Source organism: Nelumbo nucifera, chromosome 5, assembly GCF_055504915.1.
Source record: "Nelumbo nucifera cultivar China Antique chromosome 5, China Antique-T2T, whole genome shotgun sequence".
Lineage (NCBI taxonomy): Eukaryota > Viridiplantae > Streptophyta > Magnoliopsida > Proteales > Nelumbonaceae > Nelumbo > Nelumbo nucifera.
This window is the reverse complement of record NC_142653.1, coordinates 12031360-12045634: the sequence shown is the minus strand read 5'-3', so window position 1 is coordinate 12045634 and position 14275 is coordinate 12031360. Positions and strand designations below refer to the sequence as shown.

General features: G+C 36.5%; 1 protein-coding gene and 1 long non-coding RNA gene across 2 annotated transcripts; one reads left to right on the top strand and one right to left on the bottom strand.

The window, feature by feature from the left end:
* The first annotated feature begins 329 nt into the window (after nt 1-329).
* On the top strand, nt 330-2519 carry LOC104605901 (uncharacterized). Its single transcript, XR_736712.3, has 5 exons — nt 330-897; nt 1349-1405; nt 1524-1588; nt 1669-1730; nt 1815-2519. It is a non-coding gene; the product is annotated as an uncharacterized LOC104605901 (long non-coding RNA).
* A 3219-nt stretch (nt 2520-5738) lies between these two features.
* On the bottom strand, nt 5739-13585 carry LOC104605907 (uncharacterized). The gene is made up of 7 exons (XM_010270860.3): nt 13045-13585; nt 12720-12808; nt 12438-12576; nt 10010-10108; nt 9058-9180; nt 8576-8838; nt 5739-6252 (listed from the first exon to the last, which is right to left on the bottom strand). The coding sequence occupies exons 1-7, from the start codon at nt 13202-13204 to the stop codon at nt 6142-6144; spliced, it is 984 nt and encodes a 327-aa protein (XP_010269162.2). The 5' UTR covers nt 13205-13585; the 3' UTR covers nt 5739-6141.
* Nucleotides 13586-14275: the final 690 nt, after the last annotated feature.

The window sequence follows — 14275 nt, the reverse complement described above, 5'->3', positions numbered from 1 at the left end:
TCAACTTTCAAATGGGTGAATTGGGCAGATCAAATGGGTTTGGTCAGCAATTGCCACCCTATACATGAGTTCAGACTTGCGCCCCAATTAGCGTGCCCCAACGAGTCCCACATCAAATCACAGGCGTGTATTAAGAATATCTCTCATATCTTAAATTAAGAAAAATTTAGGATAAATAATAAAGACCCCTTTTACTATAGGGTCTGTGACAAAGATCCCCTATACTTTGTTTTGTTACTACCGTGAAGTGAAATAAAGACCCCCTTCCATTAGCCTTTCGTCCAAAAAAACCATTGCAATATTTTTTAATCTCCATATCACCCTTATAAGAGAAACACTATTCATCTTCCCAATTTCAGCATATACGAACAACAACGGCGGTAATCTCCTCTACCTCACCTCAGATTCTTTCACATCTCTCTCCTTCCCCTTCCCCTTTCTCTCCTCCTCTTTCTTCTTCCCGCTTTCCTCTATTTTCCGTTCCTCTTGGCCATAGCCGATACAACTCGTTGCAGCGGCTAATTCCGTTCCTTCTTCTCCACCGATATTCGGTTCTCGACTTCTCTCCAAAATCAAAATATTGCCCGAAAAGCCCCCCCTTCCCCTCCAACGGCTACTTAGAAAACTGGGTATTTAAACCAGTGCGAGTGAGTGAATGAAAGAACAAGCACATCTCTTCTTTAACTCAGATCTCATTATCCCTTTCCGACACTCTCCACTTGCACAACTTCCGAGCAAAGGTCCGAGAAGATGGAATAGCAACCCCTATCAGTGGTCCGCCACAACAACGAAGACGATGACGAATTCTATGAGAACATCAAAGCCCCAAGTTTGTGGATTTCAGTACACCTGATCTATCACGCCCGGACGATCGTTTCTCGTTTTGTTTGCATGTTGGTGAGTTATAGGTCTATCTCTTTCGTTTAACTACGAATTCCGCTTGGTTTTTGCTCCAGTTCTGCGGATTTCAATGGTTAGGCAGTTAATTTTGTGTAACCTGACATTTTTATCTCCCCTGTTTGCTGCCTAGATCGATTTCGTTTTCTTTTTCACTGTCTAGGTTGTTTATTTGTTTCTATTTCCAGATCTGTCATTTGATTTACATGCAACTTAAAATGTCTACAAGCTCCACCATTCACATTCTCTTCTGCTGACTAAAATCTGCTCTTATGTTGCTTTCACTTTGTCTAATCTAAATTAATTTCAACCTCCTTGTTTTTAACTCAAGATTCTATTGTTCTTCTTATGCTGGTCTTAAATGTTAAACTGAACCTCAATTGCTTCTTCTTTTAGTTTATTATATTGACAACAAAGTTAAGGCTTGACATTCTGTTCTCTCTTCCTGCAGACTCCGTTTGTACTCCTTGGTCCTGGTTTTGATTACTTTCAGAACTGACAAACTTATGTCTGTTATGCAATCATTTCCCTTTTCATTTTTTTTTATGTTCTCATCGGATCTTCATTTTTTTTCCGAGGACATATTTATGGGATATCTTTCCTTCTGTCTGGTTGTTGTCTTTCAGGATGCGATCAAAACCATGAGGAAGACCTGGATCCCAATACCCTTTACAGAAATTTTGTGCTTCGGGTTAGTTATTCGCTTTAGTGTATTTCCTTCTATTGATCTTATTAGTACATAGCGTCAGAGATGACCTTTCAATCATACAGGTCATGGCAGCAAGAAGCCCCAACTTGAAACTGCAAAAGGCATTAAGTAGACAAGTTCCACGGTATGCAATGCTTTCACTGCACTATTTCTTCTCTTTTTACCTTTGATAATTCACTGAAACTTTTTACTTGTTATTATCTTTTAGTGCAAATGCGAAATGCCCGCTTTCAGCACCAGCAAAATCTTCCAAGAGTAGAATATCAAGATTGGCCTCTGCAACGAGTTGTAGAAAGTGATGACAAAGAAAATGATTTATCTGCTGATAATAACAGGTTTAGCTGCTGCAACGACTTGTGCGGCTATGGCCGAGAGGAATGGAAAATAGAGGAAAGCGGGAAAGAAGAAAGAGGAGGAGAGAAAGGGGAAGGGGAAGAAGAGAGATCGGGGGGAGAGAGAGAAGTGTGAATAAATCTGAGTTAGAGGGGATTACTGCCATTCGTATATCTAAGGTTGGGGAAGATGAACAGTATTTTTCAGGGTAGTATGGGGATTAAAAAATATTGCATCCGCCTTTTCAGACCGAAGGCTAACGGAAATGGTCTTTGTCGCAAATCAAAGTATAGCGAGGTCTTTGTCACAGACCCCATAGTATAGGGGGAATCTTGGTAATTCATAAAAAATTTATGCTATTGCTGCCCGAGCATCGAATTCAGCAAAAAATTTATACCCTAATTTGTGTTTGAGTGTTTATTTGACATGTAAAAAAGTAATCAAGAAATAAAAAATGTATTTTTTGACATTTTTGTACTATAAAGAGAAAGAGAGTATTATTGTATCTATTTTTTCAATACAATTTTGTGTTTTTCATAATTTTGCTTTTTGATCAAAGTTTAAGGAATTGGAGCATTAATGATGGGCTCATGCTTTGCATTGATTTCAAATAAACAAGATGAATATAATGACAATTTAAAAATGTAAATCGTGTTTGTATTCATGAACCAAAAAGAAGGTAATTATGTAGAGTACATATTTGCATTTGAATGATTGGTTTTATGGGCAAATTTGAAAAAATAAATCAAACGTTTTTGCATTTATGAACCAAAAAGAAGGTAATTATGAAAGGATTTGAGGTAGTGATTTGTATAAAGAAAAAATTTAGAAAATAAACATTGTCAAAAGCAATTATATGAATATTTTAAACATTTTCATGCCTTTTTTTAAAAGATTCTACGAAAGAGTTGCAACCATATCAAAAAGTTTAGAAGAAATTATTACAATTATCAAACTTCATAAAAGAATTTATCAATTTACTCAGATATAAATACAATATTCTAAATACAAGGTTGCAAGTGAGTACGGTGTGAGCTTAAATTTTGTGAGAATTGAATCCAGTCTCGCTAGAGAAGACAAATCTGATTGGTCCACCTTTGTGATACTGGATGATTGGTTACAAAGTTTTACCAGTTTCACGTCTTTTCAATTCATAGTCCAATCTGTTAGATTGATACTGGATTCCAATCAATTTCGGATTACAACCAACCGGACATGGAATAAAATTAATAAATTAAACTTATAAACAATCAAATTATCAGTAAAATTAACTAAAATGTAACTTTGATTTGTATATCAATATCACAAACAATAAAATTAACACGGTGTGATTCCTATTGATATCGTGACTAGTAAACGTGATATCCATCTTGCATCAAAATATTGTTGTTGCGGTCAGCCAAGTGTAGAGAGTATTAATCATGTTTTTGTTAATGGAGCTTTGGCTAATAAGTTATAGGTGTTCTATAGCAACTTATTTGATATTCCCATCATCTTTGCTCAACACGTGGTGGCTAGGATATTATGTTATCGAGGAGCCATGCTGTTACGGACTCTCAATTAGGGGTGTTAATGGTATTCCAAAATTCGATTTTGAATTTAATGTTCAACATAATTGAATTGAATTTGAATATCTAACTAGTCAAATTCAGATATTCTATTCATACTAAATTGTTAATTGGATTTGAATTCGAATATGACCTGATTCGATTCAATAAATATCTAAATTCAATCGATCATTTAATTCTTATGTATAATATAAAATATTTTATATAATTTATATATTTATATACTTTATATCAATAAAATATTTATTAATTATCTAAAATAATTAATTAATTAAATTTGAATCGAATCAAAATTGGACATCAGATTTTCTAATTGAATTCGAATTCGGATATTACCTGATCTGATTCGAATTCTATCCGCTTACACCCATACTCTCAATCTCAGCGCCTTATCAAAATTTTACCTCCCATTTTACTTTGGATTCTTTGGAATGAGAGATGTAGTTGTAGATTTAAAGGTAAAGGGGTTACCTCTTCTACCGTTGTCAAGAGAATTAATGAATGGCTTTTGAAAATTAGCTTGCTTCAAGGTAATCTGTCAGATCCTGAGGTAAACTCCCTTGCTCTTATTGAGGTAGAGAGTGATAATAAGATTTTAGTTGAAATTTTGTTTCAAAAGGCCTCTTATCCTTGGAATATTACCTACTTATTAGGAAATATCAAGGATATGTGCAATCCCACGAGAATTAAATTCTCTCATACTCTTAGAGAAAGAAATAGATGTGTAGTTTCTCCTCAAGACCATAGAAATTTTTTGAGGGAAGATTATATGAAGATTCCTGTCTTACATATTGATTAATGTAGCTTGTGGGCTGGGTTGAGAGTGTTCTTTTTATTGGGTTTTGGGGCAAGGCGGGCTATGTCATCTTCTGTATTATTTTACCTTCCTTTTGAAGTTGGTTGATTAATAAATTCTAAGGTGGCCGCCCCTCCACCTCGAGTAAATTTTGAGATTAAAAAAAAAAAGATAAAATTGAAAATAACTTGTTTGAGACTTAAACCTATGTAGTCATATCTAAATTAAATTGAATTATTTGATCCAACTATAAATGGATTGAATTTGAAATCAAACAGTGGTGATCAGATCAGAAACCTTCTAATGTGAAAATCCTTCCTAAATTTTCAAGTTACAAAACATTCACTCCTGTCGATTCATGATTGAGATGATTAACAAGTTGGAATAACTAAGCTGTTCATAGAATATATGCCGCATGAATTTGTATTTTGTACGCATAACAAGCAATCAAAAAGATTAAGGTAATAAATAGGTTGGCCCACAAATCCCTTTATGCACATTTCAAAATTTCGAACTGATACACCCCATATCCAGCATATCATATTTTATTTTGTCAAGCTCCGGAGGAACACTCACCTCACAGTACTTGCAGCCGTGCATTAATAACATCTCCCATAAATGAAAACATACAAGTATGGGAGGTGACAGGACACTTAGCAAACCAAAATTCTATATACACCTTTGAAATCAAATCATGGAAACCCAGTTATACACTGGAAAAATCTCCCCATGAAAATGCATGGAGAATTGAAGATATTCTCAATTTGTAACTGAATGCTGTATGAGTAGAATTTTTGCTCGCAGGAGATCTGGAATTCTGTGACTCTGTGAGGATGAAATCCGAATTCATCTAAAACTGACCTAACAATTTTGATAAAAAAAAATTGTTAAAAACTAATAAAAACAGTTATAGCCTATTGAAACACACGATATGCAAGTTACGTGCATATTGGGTGTATCGATAATTGATACTTTGAACCCTGCCTTTATGGTCTGAAAACGGGGCCTGTCATGAAAATTTCTCAAGATGGCCTGATTAGAACAATGAAAATAAAAATGTATTGCTCGTCAAAAAGGAGAAACCTAGGTTTTTAAAACCGAACTGGATTCTGGGTCCTATTCTCAAGTCAAACAGTCCGACCATTCAAACCAAATGAACAGTCCATTCTGACAATAAAAAATAATAAAAAATATAAAAGCAGCAAAAAACTGTTGTCTGAATTGATGGTTCGACCCCCTGGGTCAGCAGTTCGCTGACCAAATCAATGGTTTTTGGCCAAAATGCAGTTCTGGGCTGAAACAGAACTGTATATCAAAAGCAATAAATTATGTGTAACATTGGGAGTTACACAATGAATAAACAATGACAGATCATTTATCGTCCAGTTCAATCGTCCAGTTCGATACGGTTTTGAAAACATTGGGAGAAACAGTATATCAAAAGCAATAAATTATGTGTAACAATTTGCGTCCACATTACAATGAATAAACAATGACAGATCATTTATCTAAGAACCTTTGCAGGTCGTAGCACCATGATCAACATCCTCAATGCTAGAAATTCCTCCAGGTGGTGCAAGACTGTAAGCCTTAGCACTTTTAGAACCATACACAGCACTTCTTTTCCTCTTCCAAGCTCGGATTGTAACACACCCAGAAGACATTAAAAATAACTATAGAAGACATGAACAAAGGCCAAGTGCATGCAAAAACAGTGGGGAGAATGGATGGTCCAAATTAGATTGAGCTAGCTTCCAATGGATGGTCAAAATTTGAGACCTTTAAATTTTGAGAAGTATCTTCAGATTAGCCACCCCCCTCTTATTACCAAAGTCTCGTCATGTACTAACAACACCGGAGACCCAGGGAACAATTACAGGTGCTGTTGGGTGGGCACTTCTGTATGAATCAGAGTATTTGTCTTTGAAATTCAGTTTAGGTTTCTCAGCCTGCATTTGACAAATGATAAAACCAATGCTGTTATATGGAGGAAACTTAAAGATAATCAAGCAATATTTGGAACTCCGCTTTGCATAATTCAACCAAAAAGCACTTCTGATGAAAAATTATTATAACACAAATGCATATCATAAAACAGATGGTAATTACTGTGTATACATGGGAATATTAAGGCAAAGGAGGTGCATACTCTGGCTTGGCATAATTCCATCCAGAAAAAAAATACCAAGACAGGTTATATCTTTAATCAAAATAATTCATTGTGCTTGATTAGATGCTTTTCAGAATTCATGGGTCAGGTAAGCAGTTCATTTCTCAAAAATATCAAGACAGGTAAGCAGTTCATTTCCCAATTCCATCCCTGTCATAATTTGCAGCCCTATAGCACATAGAAAACTCATCTTTACAATAAAGAATCCCAACTTTCTGAATCAAGAGAGGGGCCATAGGACAAGTGAACATTATCAAATCAAAGATTCATAATAGGGCCATAAACCTCAATAAGATTCCCTATACTGCGCACTGCATATTCCTAAAAAGCATTTCCAACGAAGAGAAGGTAAGGGTTACATGGAAACCCCCACTGAGCCACCCACAAAAATAATATCAAGAAGCTGCTCATAAAATGAATCATATTAGCAAGAGACACATGAATTAACATACACTTTCAGTAGGTACAAGATTTCATCCACTTTCAGTATGTACAAACAAAAGGCCAGATATACAACATAATGATCCATATCCATATTTCAATTTGGAACTGTACTAAACACAATAAGGCGCCAAGGCAAGGCTAGGCGACAGGGGGGTGCCTTGTCATCTAGTCACCTAGGCAATGGATTTTTTTTAAGTAAAACCATATATCCTAGGGTAGTTCCCTAGGTTCCATAACCATCTTTCCTTAATAATTATTCATAATTTTCATAAGAGAATTATAAATTTCATGTTTAAGTCTAGAAAATCAACATTTTATGAGAAGAAAAAGAACAAAGGAAAGAAAATTCAAAAAATATAGGGGCTGAACCCCTACTTTTGTTATAGGAAAGAAGAAAAGAAAAGGTGGAAGAAGAAAATCTGTTGATTAGACAAAATTTTAAGTTCTTCCCCTGCTTATTGGTTCAGGTTTTGAAATTTTTGAGGGTTCAATCAAGGATCAAAATTTTGATACGATACGCCCCGTATTGGGTGTATTGTATTGTATCTTTGGGGTCCTGATACCTGTTTACAGGTGTTTTCGGGGACCCATTTTTTTAAATAATATATATATATATATATATTTAAAAATGAAATTGAAAACCAAAGAAATAAAAAATAGGGGGAGTATGGTTATAAGTACCAATACACCTCTGCCAATACACAGGTGTATCGATACTTTGAACCATGGGTTCAATACAGCAGTTAGCAATGTTTGCGTTGATTAAACCCTAACAAAATAAGAAAATAATAAAAATAAATTAGTATATAAGCACAAAATGAATATTCTAGTTTAATAATGTCTATTTTATAATTATAATGTCAAAAATTAAAAATATAAAAGTATTTTATAACCCAGTGCACAAAACTGCTTGGCGACTGGGCGAGGCAAGCCTCCAAGGGCGCCTTGTTGCCTAGGCGTCGCCTTGACAACTATGATTATAGGTATCCATGAAATTAGTCATTTAGCCCTTGATTACATCAGCATGATTCCATGTAATCTATCTCTGAACACATCAAGCCAAATGAAGATGTAAGTTGGTGCAACTAGCGGGATATTTTAGAAGTGGTCCTGACCTCCTGGGATCATGCTAATTTCAGAGTCAAATTTCTTCTCTTGTTAGAAAAGAAAACAATAGCTTTCTTTAAGAGATGATATGCCTTGCTGAATGGTGGAACAGGGATCATGCTGCTGAATGCACTCAGGTTGGACAAGGTCAAAGATTTAAGTTAAATATTCTTTGTACTTTTTAACATGCCCTAAAATGAAAAAAAAAAAAAAGATCCCGAAGGTTTCATTGAAATCTTAACAGTCAACAATCTGAGCAAAATCTATAAAAATTTATGTAAACTTCAAAATTTCCCCATTTCCCTATTGTTTCTCTCTTAATTCTCATTTATCCCCCAATACTCATCAAATCTTTGTATTTTCTACGTTCTTATTTCTTTTAAACTTCTTGGTTAATCTCTCTTATTTTGAGAAAAAGTCTTAAAAAATATCTATCTCATCTATGTAACTGTAAGAACTGAATGAAATGCTGAATTTCAAGTATGCATGATAATTTATTGGATAATGAAAATTGAAAAACAACAACTTGGTAAAGTTATGCTGAGCCTTACATATTTAAGCCAGCACTCCTGATTCTTGTGTTCATAAATATCTGGTGAGTAGCACCCTGTCTCAGATGGACAGTAAACCCATATATTGCATTTCATTTGACCTGGTTTTGCACGTTTAGCCTGTTCAAAGCAAGCCTGACAACAGTCAGCAGCACTCTCCTTTGGGTGAGTAAGACCCCATCTAACTGCAGTCCCACCATAATCAGTATGAAGTTCAGCATGGCATTCAGGTGGAACTTGCCGACCAGGTAGAATATCATCATCTGGAGAGAAGATACATTGGTATCAAATTCTGCTCAACGTTATGACATAAACAATAAAATGTCCATTACAAAAAAACACATCCATGTTTTTCACAATCAAAATGACTAATGTTTTCTGATGGAATTTAATACTAATATGTAGAGATCTGGAAACAGATAAGAAGGAAAAACTCAGAGTTTGGTTAACACGATTAAAAAAGTGATCTTTTATTCTGTTACCGAGATCTTGATCACCCTCTGCCTTGTCATCATGTTCCTTGTTAGTTATTTCAGCTGGCATCCAAAGGCCAATTTCTTCCAATAGCATAGTCCAGCCAGACTCCAAGGCTCTTACTAGATTCTCTGCAAATAATAATAACAATTATAAAAGCAAATTATAGATAGCTACCCTGTACTTAGGGGTGGTAACACTTAGCCCCCATAAGTTTAGGGATGGTAACACTTAGCCCCCATAAGTTTAGGGATGGTAACACTTAGCCCCCATAAGTTTGTTTTGTGACAAAGACCACCCAACCCTGTCCTGGGAACTTCTGGATTCCAGCACTTCCCCCTGACCCACTAACAGGATAGACGGAAAAAGTAAAATTATTAAATTGCTCATTTGAGATTCTATGGCCTGACAGCAACAAATATCAAAATGATGAAAATGACCATTCTAAAGCACAAATTGTTTTCAAGGCATTGGTGAACTGATCATTCTCAAGAAATTTTCAGGATGAACTTTGTTGAAAGAAAGTTGAGAGAAACATGTGAGAGTTAGGATTTTATAAAGACCAAGTTAAAAGGGCAAAATGGTTTCATAAAATAACACAAGGGCAGTTTGGAGTTTTAGGCATGTTTAAAGGAATTTTCCATGAAGTTAACTAACTGAATGCTAACGGCAGGGGCAGAGTGCTGGAATCCAAAAGTTCAGGGGGTCTATAATGTATCCTGATAATGAATATGGCACTAAACAGAACGGAGTGGTGAAACAGGATTCATGCAGCCAACCCCATATAGTTGAGAGTTGGGACAAGGCTTAGATGATGGTGATGATAATCCTTTGGTATACCAAGCACTAGGAATCTAGTCAATAAAGAATTCTTATAATGCATCCTACAAGTATTGGATCCTTATTTTTCATGAAAATAATAAATGAAGATGTAATGGAAGAATAGGCAAGAATCTGTACTCGCTTCTTTGACTTGAATGGTTGAATTCATGGTTGGTTTTAGAACTGTCAACTGTTTGGCCTCTTCTAGTTTTTCCTTTCGCCAGAGCTCCACAGACTCTGCTCATCAAAATCAGGCATCAATCAAATAGATTAAAATATGGAACTGTGAAGCACAAAACCAGAAAAATATAGCAGTATACCAATGTTGTTCAGCTCCAAAGGATGAGGAGAATTTGAACAAAGGCCTCGTTTGTTTGCCAGTATTTAGTGGGTGTGTGGGGGGGGGGGGTAAGTTGGTCAACCAATAAGTTGACCATCTTAGTCGCATTCATTTTCTGCTATACTAGGCCCCATGCTATTTGGGCAACTGATACCCTCCCGTGACAGAGATCGGCTTCAGTGCTCACAAGGCCATGCTCACACCGTTCACACAGCCTTTTATTGCCGTCATTGAGAATATCTCCGTATTTGTATGGTTTTTTTCATGGAGAGATTCCCAATGGCTACAAGGGACTGTGCGACCGGTGTGAGAACGGTCTTGTGAGGACCAAATCTGATTTCCCCATGACATGGGTAAATAACTTATCCCCTCACTGCACTGCGTCGGTAAATGTTCTCTCCCTCTCATCTCCTCTCTCTTTACCCAGGTAAATATATAGTGTCAAAACGAACAAGGCCAAAATAGAAGCATTAGTACTATGTATTGGTCCTAGGTACACAAAGGAACTCAATTCCCTTGAGGATAATTTTGTAGGGTAGCACAATAGTTTGGCTCTTTTAGAAAGGACTTAATATAAACAAAAAGAAAGCAAGATAGAAGACAGGATGTCAGACCCTCAGATTGTGGGGCTTCTTCCCAGAAGAAAATAGCAAGGTAACACAAGAATTTTATCGAAATACTGCTCTTAGTCACCAAGTCGGCTTAAATTTTCCAATCTTCAGTGACAACTTACCTTTTAGGTTGCAAAGATCGGAAACAAAATAGATAGATGAAATGCATCATAGGGAAAACTTCAACATTTGAGATAAAGACTGCAGAAGATACTTCATATTTTAGAAAATGATAAAAGTCTATACTATTTGTTATGAAACTGGTTGTATATTTAACAGTTATTCTGTAGATACGTAGATACTAAAGAAGTTGAAGTATCTCCCCACCCAAGCCTTGCATAGAAGGTTACTGAGTAACCATGAGGAAGAGGATTGCATTTAGGAGAAAAGGTAATCAAAATGATGAATCCCATGGATAAGCTATAAGCTATAAGCAAATAATATGAAAATAGCATTGCTTAGATCATTCCATACTAGAATATTGATAGATGGTTGCTCAATGGGCAACCCAGGGCCCTCAGCCATTGAGACATTTACACGGCAGGGAGGAGCGATAGTCCTGGTTTTACCTGGTCCAATTGGTATATAAGATTTCACTCAAACAAACATTTTGTTATTATTACCATGTGTTACATTTCCTTGGGTTTTGAATGCTTAGATGTCGAGGAAGATCGCCAGGTGGTTTATTAGGTAGATGAGAGATGGTTTCTATGTGTCATGGACCTAGATGCATCACATTAGGCAGTTACATGTTTGGGAGTGAGCATGCTGTTTGGATTTATCTAAGGCTGGTTAACACCCTACTCAACCAAAAGTGACATGATTAGTTATGTTTGTATTGTCAGCCTAGAGCTGTTGTATATGTCTCCTTATTGCATACTTTCGGGGATAAAGGAATAAGTATGCATGGCATTCCACTTATCAAGGGGAATTAGGAGGAAGTATCGCTTCCATGGAGTTATAAAGGAATAAGTATGTCTGGCCTCTTGAGTAATTGGAAGGAACTTGTGCATCTATCCCCTATTCCTGTGCTGGCGACTCCAGAATGAATGCCCTCTATCCCTGAAGAAAAATTAAAGCTAAACTTGGGAACTATACTTGTCTAGGGATCTTGGGAGTAAGACGGACAATTGGATATTATCGTCTAGTCCACTAAAAAAAATGGCAATAAGTAGTACTGCATCTGTCCAAGAAAGATTCAACTGCTATCCATAAAGAACCTTATTGGATGATTTGGATCTTATAGCACGAATAAAAGAAAGCATACAGTCACCTCTCTAAAATGTTTGCTTGCTGACTCTACTCAATAGAAAATAATAATCAGGCTTTCACTTGGTTTTAGACGGACTAGCCAATAAGATCAAATGATGTAAGAGGAATATGAGCAGGAAACTACGGAGACATGCAGTGTTGGCAGCAATTTACTCTCTCGTAAATAAAGAAGCATTTTAGTTGATTAGTTAATTAAGCTATAACACTTCCCAATTAAAAAGAAAGTCCCAAACAAAAAAACTACAATTTGCCATGAGGGGAAAATAAACTGCATAACAGTGGAGAAACTTAAAAGAGAGAGAGAGAGAGAGAGAGAGAGAGAGAGAGATCAAATCACACGCACCTTGCTGTTCACTCACATTTGCATTAGAATTAAGCCCTTTCAACCTCTGTAGAATCTCATGGGTTATCTTCTGCTTCATGGAGTGGGATATTTCGACTGCACTTTTCTCTCTGGAAAATTCCTCCTTCATTTCCTTAACCTTTTATCCACAGACAACAAACACCTCAGCAAATCAATATCAATAATGAAATAAAAAAATAACACTTAACTCCTTCAATCTTCCAAATCACCTAAATAAAACAACAGCCAAAAAAAATCCGCGAACCAAAATGTAGGTCTTACCGATCTAACAAGCTCTATGGGTTCCGACGCCTTCCGAATACGAATTGAATCTTCCATTTTCCAAATCTGATCTTGACTGTATTTAAAAGCTGAAAACAGGGAGCTCCTTTCATCAAACAAGCACCAAAAAATAAACAAAAAAAAAAAAGCGGAATACAACAGAAATCACAAAATGTGATTTTTCACAGTTAAGAGAGAATTAGCCCAGAAAAGCAGAAATCTCAAATGGGCTATTCAAAAAAAAATTCAATATTAACCCGGAAAGCACAAAAATAGCTAAAGTGACATGGGTGTCGTCAGGTCAATCCAATTTCAACAGACTTACCACTGGGTGAGGCATTATTGAATATATAAAGCGAGGTAGATAGAGAGTGGAGAACGTAGAGAGCTGCAACAATGTTAATGGAACATATAACGGCAGTGGTTCTCTTATAAGAACACCACCACTTTCCTCTTGCTGGGTATCCCAATTCTACCCTCGCCATCTCTCCCTCTTCTTGGCTTTCCTATTCATCACATTCTCACTTCCTCTGCATCTCCCAACGCGGAAAGAACTTTGGAATTCCTTCCAAATATTTACGGTGTCGGCCGGAGTGATAGAGGCTTGAAAGCGAACACGCTTTGTTTGCTTTTTTGTGTCCAAAGAAAAGGAGCGTGGGAGAAACGAGAGAGGACACACTACACAGGACAGGAGAGGCGAGACACAGACGCTAGACAGTGCTGCGCCTCAGGAAGTCAGGACTCGAGTCAGGAGTCAGGACACCTACCGCCTGAAAAGCTAACGTTTGAAGCGTAATGTCATTTTATCGTGGCCGTGGGATTTCATTTCGGGCAAATTTGCAAACAACAGAAAATTTCCGATCAGTATTCTGTATTTGGCTCGAATGATTATTTATTTGGTCCTCGAATTTTAAAATCTTACAATCCAGTATCTGAGTTTTGGAAACGAGATAATCAAATACCTGCCTTAACGGACCGTCATAACACGTGATCTTATATACGATTTAAGACTTTTAAAAAATATCAAAATTATCCTTTAAAATAAAATACACTGTTATCATTTTCTTCATCAAGAAGATAAAAAGGGTTATATCAGAGAAGGGCAACTTTTGGGCTCTAAATTAATTTTCAAAATTAACTTATTTTTTAAAAATAATATAAAAAATGGATAAATTTAGTGTTCATCTTGTAGCAGAATCGTCCGTCGCCGCCTCCGGCATGTCTCCAACTATTGTTTCTGCCTCTGGTTATCGTCTCTGATGGTCGAGAAAAAACCCGATAACTCAAACATGCTCCGAGCATCGGAACACACACTCAGTGTCTCTCTCGGTTCCAATCAAGCACGAAAATTAACCAACCAGAGCTCACCAATAGACATAGTCTCAGGAAAAGATGGATGCATCAAACGACGAATGAGGATCTGCGGACCATCTCCTTATTTGACACATTCTCTAATATCACCATCAGTATTGCCGTCACTGTCATCGTCACCGTCATGATGTCCAGCATCACCATGTACACCGATCCCTTCCGGATCTGTCCCGACCTCGAACATG

What these genes read in the sequence shown, in the direction of transcription:
- LOC104605907 (XM_010270860.3), bottom strand. Translation starts at nt 13,204, where the DNA reads ATGGCGAGGGTAGAATTGGGATACCCAGCAAGAGGAAAGTGGTGGTGT. An exon ending in CATTCAAGTCAAAGAAGCGA is followed by an intron (nt 9,181 to 10,009) that starts GTACAGATTCTT and finishes TATTATTTGCAG; the next exon opens with AGAATCTAGTAAGAGCCTTG. An exon ending in AGGAGTGCTGGCTTAAATAT is followed by an intron (nt 6,253 to 8,575) that starts GTAAGGCTCAGC and finishes TGTCAAATGCAG; the next exon opens with GCTGAGAAACCTAAACTGAA.